The sequence below is a fragment of the Chaetura pelagica genome, unplaced genomic scaffold (genome assembly GCF_000747805.2).
Source record: "Chaetura pelagica isolate M959 unplaced genomic scaffold, ChaPel_1.0 scaffold67, whole genome shotgun sequence".
NCBI classification, from domain to species: Eukaryota; Metazoa; Chordata; class Aves; order Apodiformes; family Apodidae; genus Chaetura; species Chaetura pelagica.
The window spans coordinates 5,740,790-5,747,599 of NW_009954107.1; the positions used below are offsets into that span (position 1 = coordinate 5,740,790).

Below are 6,810 nucleotides of genomic sequence, written 5' to 3' on the forward strand. Positions count from 1 at the left end.
AAAGAACAGCCAAGAAATTTTTCAGCATAACGTAATTTCAGAAAAAGTCAAGTAGAAGAATGCAAGGAACAAAAGGAGAAAATAAGAAAATCTTAAATCAGTCTCTTCTATAAACAAATCCTTCATTTTCCTACTCAAAAACTCCTCAAAATTTCTCTACCTATTTTCATTTCTCACTGACCATTGTTAATTCCTTGCTAAGTCCTTTTGAACCTAATTCCTTGAAATGACAACGCTCACAGAAACTGCACTTTTTGTGCAAATGCCCATGTACATCCCCCAGTACATTTCCATAAATATCAACTATCAGTACATATTCAGTAAATACTGGTAAATTTCAAACCAGATTTAACATCTCCTTCAAGATTCACAAAGGATGCTGAATAAAAACATCAGGTGCTAATCAGAACTCTGAGTGAAAGGAAGAATATGGCTCAAATGCAATTATTAGACTTCTGGGAATTCATATGAACTGTGAGGAGAAAGGGGAATTAGACTTTCTGTTGCTGCTCTGACTTTAGACATCAGAGAATCCAACTTCTGATACAATGTCAGGGTATGCCATGCTTCTAGTTGAAAAGTTTGTAGAATGGTTGGTTACCAAGTACCTCTCAATAGCATTAACAATAGCTGAATTACAGAAAATAGCTTTGCATTTCAAACATTTTCGAGGACACAGGATCCAACACTGAGTCTTACTACTACACAAAATTCTGAAATTCTGCACATATGGACAAATGTGCATAAAATGCACAGTTTTTTATTAATTACCATCAAACGTTTGATGGTATTCCATCTCTTATTTATCACATACTATGTACTGCAGGATATTTACCTGGTGGGGGAATCAGAGGTGGAGCAGTACTAACAGTTGGAGGGGGTGGGAGAAAAGGAGGTGGTGGAAGGTGGGTAGGTGGAGCTCCTGGAGGGAAAAATGGAGGTGGCTTGGTAAAATTGTCTACTTCAGGATTAGATCGTTCTGAAAGAACCTGTAAAATATCAAACTATAGTTACAATTGCTATGTCAAAAGGTTAAAATATAGGTTTCCTCTCTTTTCAGTAACTACAACAGGAAAGTACTACTTATGCACCTAAAGAGCCATATTCAGATGATTCAAGTTCTACCTGCATGCCCACATTCAGTGTTGCCTTTTTGTCAAATACCTCTAAGGGTCTAAGAGCAGCCAATATGGAAAAGCAAATGTAAGATGTGAAAGGGAATATAAGCCATCTGAATATGGCCCAAAACCCCATCTTAAATTTATACATGTAAAGGAAAAGATTTTTAAAATCAACATGAAATGCATGGAAAAAACCCAAGACTTTAATTTACTTTAACACTGAGAGATCAACTGAAAAATATGTGGCAGTGTTTTCAACAGAAGCACTACAATCTATTATTATTTTCACAGTTTAACCTTAACCTAAGTTGATGTGGAGAGGTAGTTAGGGCATCAAGCAACCTTAACTCTTTTCTACAGGCATGTCAGGAGAGAAGTGTATTCAATCTTAATGCTTTTAGTTGTTATCTTAAGATAATCCAGGCTCATAAAGCTTAACCTTACAATTTATGGCAAAATAATATAATATAATTAAGAAAAAATAACTATAATTTATTCCTTCACAAATAATTTTGAAAACAATGCATTTCTTGAATTGCATACAAAGAGTCTTTCAGCATTAGTGTCTGGCAGGAGCACGGGTAAATGGATAGTCAGTTTAAAAATTTATCTTTGTCACTTAGTAAACACAAAGCTATCCCATGCAGATCTAGCAGTCAATGCTGTCTACTGGATTGTAAGTATGCAATATTGCTCACTTCCATTCAGTAAGAAATATACCAAAACATTAATCTTTTAAGACATACCGAATATTTAATCTTTATATATTTCAATTAACTGCCACAACTTTCTTGCTGAACTTAAAGCTACTTCTGTATTACTCATTCATACACTTAAAAAAAGTTTCAACCAGAAACTATGGGAAAAGCAAAAATGTCTTTTAGTCAAAGATAGTGTGCAAAACTGCAGTATAAAACCTGTATGTTGCTGTTTTCATTAGCACGCCGTCGTCCTTCCACCCTGCTGATAGTGATGGTCTGTCCTATCACATCTATTGCACCAGATAATCGCCTGCATCACAGGACAAACCAGAATCAACAAGCAGAATTAGAAAAGGGGAAAAAAGAAAAAAAAAAATTAAAATAACATGTTACAGACTTCTCTCATTCTAAATGCAGAAAGACCTTTCTTCTATATAAAGATTGTTCTGAAGAACATTAAATGCAGTAATATTACTAAACTATGCAATTGTCTAGAACTAAACAGTGTAGAAATAAAGACTCCAGCAGGGCGAAGGCTGAAGCTCCACTTTCTCCTTCCACCCCCTACAAGACAATAAATTTATACTTGTGATACTAAGAAAAGAAGGAAAAAAAAAGGAATAATACAGTGAGAGCACAAAAAGCATCACAAAAACCCCACACTAAACAGATCTTCTACAAACATCTACTACAAACTAATCATTATAAATAATTTCTAAACTGAAAGAAACCATACTGGAGGATTCCATGGACAACTAAATGAAGGGAAGTTAGGAGGCAGAAATAAAACATAAAGCAAATCTTAACCATGCTTACTCTCGATACTGAAGCACATCTCTTAATATAAAACAGAAAGTATATAAAACTAGTATACACTAACTCTTAAATTAAACCTTGTATGAAACTCAACAGACTGTTAGACCAGACATTCATATTTCTCTTCCTCAGTTTTACAAATGCAAAATGTCTCTTTCTCAAACAGCTCTAAAATGTTTGCATAGCTAATGTTCATCTTCTGTAGAGAAATGGGCAACAAAGCAGTACAAAACCCACCCCAGCCTCTCTCAAAGCCCCATCAGGGAACATCAGAACATAATGCACACTCTGAACACCTACCTTAGAAGTAGGTAGTAATGGATTTTTGAGAAAGATAGTAAGTGACATGTTCTTTCCCTCCCAATTTCTGCCAATCAAAAATTAAAGGACTTCTCATGCAACTCTGTTTAACAGTCCCTGATTAACTTGCATATGCACCATCTCTTACGAACACCATTTAACTTTTGAACAGTGATGTATTTGGTGCTCTACAGTCCTTGTGTTAAAAAACAAAACCAAATCCCTGTTCTCTGGCAGTGTAGTATTTGTGGTACCTCTATTGTATCTCTTCTTAGCTGTCTCTTCCCCAAGCTGAACTAGTCCACATCGCTTATTAATTATTCATGAATCATTTGAAGAAATGCATCTTATTTAGAAAAATACAACCTAGGATTTAAATTTTCAGTGATTTTTGGTTATTTCAGGTCACTATGAACAAGCTATTCCAGTTCACCACTGAGTCTATGCAAATGTATCTGCAGTTTCCAACCAGTCAACCTGCTAAGCTTATGTCTGTTAAACTTAATCTGCTCCTACTATAAAATTCTTAACTCCCATGTACATATTCACATACTGTTAAGAAAGGTATCTTTAAGCCGCCAAAGACATCTGCCATTCCAGCCACAAAGCTGTCAACTACTACAACTTTTTAACATTTCAAAGATTAAAAATGCTACACTGAGGGGTAAAGGCAAGATGGCATTCCATTGGATATAAACACTAAAATTAAAAGCATGACCATTCTTTCAAATTCTTTAGTAAATCAATCACATGGGAATACAGTGATGGTAAAGAAGGACTCCCGGCACCAGACCAGAAAATAATGACAAGGATCTGAATGTCACCTACTAAAACCTGGTATCTGTGACAATGGAGAACCACCATTTTGAACATGGCAATAATTCCAACAGTGAACTTTCCTGTCTGTAGCTGAAAACAAACAAAACCCAGAAACATAGCTTTATAGAGAATTTAACACTCTATTATTCTTACACAAATAGAACAAAATCTACCTGCTTTGCCGACTACAGTTAACTTCTAAAGGTTAAATAGCAGGATTCATTTAGGTCTACTCTGTTACAAAATGAGGGACAAAATTACATTGCTAACGGATTAAATAACTAAGGTACATCTGTGGCACATGAAGCATGAAGGATCAATCAGATCTCCCAGAGATTATCTGAAGTTCCTTGGCTGACTGCATACTGAGGATGATCCAAATGCCTTTCCTCTGAAATTTTCAGTATTTGGGTTAGAGCTTCCTCCTGGATTTTAAAGCAATCTAATTAAGTGCAACAGTTCAGAGGAAAAAAAAAACAGTCCAGTGGTACACGAGTCCTGAGAACACACCTGCAGACTAAACCAGTATATATTATACAGCAGCCAAGGATAACACCAGTTTAAGAAATTCCCTGATCTTCTAACATCTCATCCTGAAAGTCAGATTGTTTCGGTCTCAATCTTGAAATAATCAACACCTGCTTTCCTCATCCTCCTCAGTGGTCTTGCACGGTATTCCAGCACTGCTTAGATTATTATTATTTTGCTTTCAGTTACTAAATTGGAAACATAGGTATTAAAACAATTGCTAAATCAACTGTTTCACTACCAATTTAAAAAAAAAAAAAAAGAAGTGAATTTTTGTAAAACCAAAACTTTGTCTCAGCCTTCACACTGACTGTTCATTTGGCCACAGAGTTCTCAGACACTGATTCACCTCTGCAGTGGTATCTTCTCTTAATTATCTAAAAATGCATCCTAGAAAACTCATTTTATGTAGCTTTAGTTGTTGTGTATGATAGATTACTCTTCTACAGCCAAAAGTCCTTCCTCGGGTCCTCCGCCTGCTTGGCTTGCTCCACTGTTTCACAGGGCTTTCACTTGGGAATGATGCACTTCAAATCAAGACTCTTTCTCTCTTGCACTGTTTGCACACTGCCAGGAACTTTTGGTATCAGCATTGAAAACACAGGCAATAGACACCAATGAGAGAGTATTGGGCATTAAAGTAACATGTGCACCAACCATACTACAATAATACCAAATTTGGCTTTGGAAGCAGCCCACATATAACACTACATTATCAAAGGAACCAAGTCTAGACTACCAGCTGATTCCTAGGTATCAGCTTTACTGAAATAGGGTTCCATTTAATTTTTCTTGAGTCTGAAAAGTAGACCTATGTTCACTTATTTGCACTGAGATGGTGCTTTATAATTATTTTTTAATAATGTTTTATAGTGGTACATCCATTGTTCTTCCCAAAAGCTGCCAAGAGATTTAATTTTTGTAATGACAGATGAGCTTACGAATCTACCATCATGTCTTGAATTTTACAAGTTCTCTATTTTCAAGACTGCAATAATGATTTAATTAAGTACTCCACTAAAAGAGCTTGAAATTGAACAAAGCAGTGAGGTGGATGCAGCTTTCTATAAGCAGTTGGGAGAAATCTCCCAGTCACTTGCTGTTGTTTTTGTGGGGTACTTTAACCTCCCAGACATCTGCTGGGAATACAGCACAGCAGAAAGGGAACATTGCAAGAGGTTCCTGGAATGTAGGGAAGATAACTTCCTCACACAGCTGATAAGTGAGCCGAGCAGGGAGGGTGCCCTCCTGGAGCTGCTTCTTGTGAACAGGGAAGATCTTGTGGCGGAAGTAAAAGTTGGAGGCCATTTAGGGCACAGTGATCATGAGATGATTGAGTTTTTGATCCTTGGAGAAACAAGGAGAGGGGTTAGTAAAACTGCCACCTTAGACTTCCAGAGGGCAAACTTTGACCTGCTCAGAAGACTGATTGACAAAGTCCCTTGGGAGGCTGCCCTGAAGGATAAAGGAGTCCGGGAAGGCTGGACATGCTCCAAGAAAGAAGTTTTAAAGGCACAGGAGCAGGCTGTCCCCATGTGCTGAGGGGTAGGAGACCAGCCTGGCTAAATAGGGACCTTTGGCTGGACCTTAGGAACAAAAAGAGAGTCTATGACCTTGGGAAGAGGGGACAGGTCACTCATGAAGTCTATAAAGATGAAGTGAACCTATGTGGGGTGAAAATTAGGAGAGCCAAAGCACAGCTAGAGCTCAAACTAGCTACAGCTGTTAGGGATAATAAAAAATGTTTCTCTAAGTTCATTAACAGCAAAAGGAGGATTAGGGAAAATCTCCTTCCTTCATTGGATGCAAAGGGAATCTTAGTAACAAAGGATGAGGAAAAGGCTGAGGTGCTCAACAACTACTTTGCCTCAGTCTTTAGCAGTGGAACTAGCTGTTCCATGGATATACAGCCACATGAACTAGGACATAGGGAGGGGATGCAGGATGAGGTCATCACAATTAAAGAGGAAGTGGTCAGAGACCTATTGTACCAGTTAGACACACACAACTCTATGGGACCGGATGGGCTGCATCCAAGGGTGCTGAAAGAGTTGGCAGATGTGATTGCCAGGCCACTTTCCATTATTTACCTGAAGTCCTGGCTAACTGGAGAGGTCCCAATGGACTGGAGGGTAGCAAATGTAACACTCATCTATAAGAAAGGCAGAAAGGAGGATTCGGAAAACTATAGACCTGTCAGTTTGATCTTGGTACCAGGGAAGGTCATGGAGCAGATCATCTTGAGTGTTATTAGAAGACATATAGAGGATAACCAGGGGTCAGGCCCAGTCAGCATGGGTTTATAAAAGGCAGGTCCTGCCTGATGAACTTGATCTCCTTTTATAACCTGATGACCTGACTATTGGACAAGGGAAAGGCTGTAGATATTGTCTATCTGGACCTCCAAAAAGCATTTGACAGTTCCCCACAGAAGTCTCATAAAACACCTGGCTGCTCATGGCCTGGATGAGCACACGATCTGTTGGGTCAAGCACCGGCTGGACAGTCGGGGCCACGAGTGGAGA

General features: G+C 38.2%; 1 protein-coding gene across 1 annotated transcript in view; it reads right to left on the minus strand.

Annotated features, from left to right (window-relative positions):
- Positions 1–6,810, minus strand: part of FIP1L1 (factor interacting with PAPOLA and CPSF1) — a gene marked incomplete at its 5' end in the record, with an annotated part of 40,588 nt that overhangs the window by 16,206 nt on the left and 17,572 nt on the right. The window contains 2 exon segments of the mRNA XM_010002501.1: positions 836–989; positions 2,039–2,137. Coding sequence (XP_010000803.1) covers positions 836–989; positions 2,039–2,137 — 253 coding nt within the window.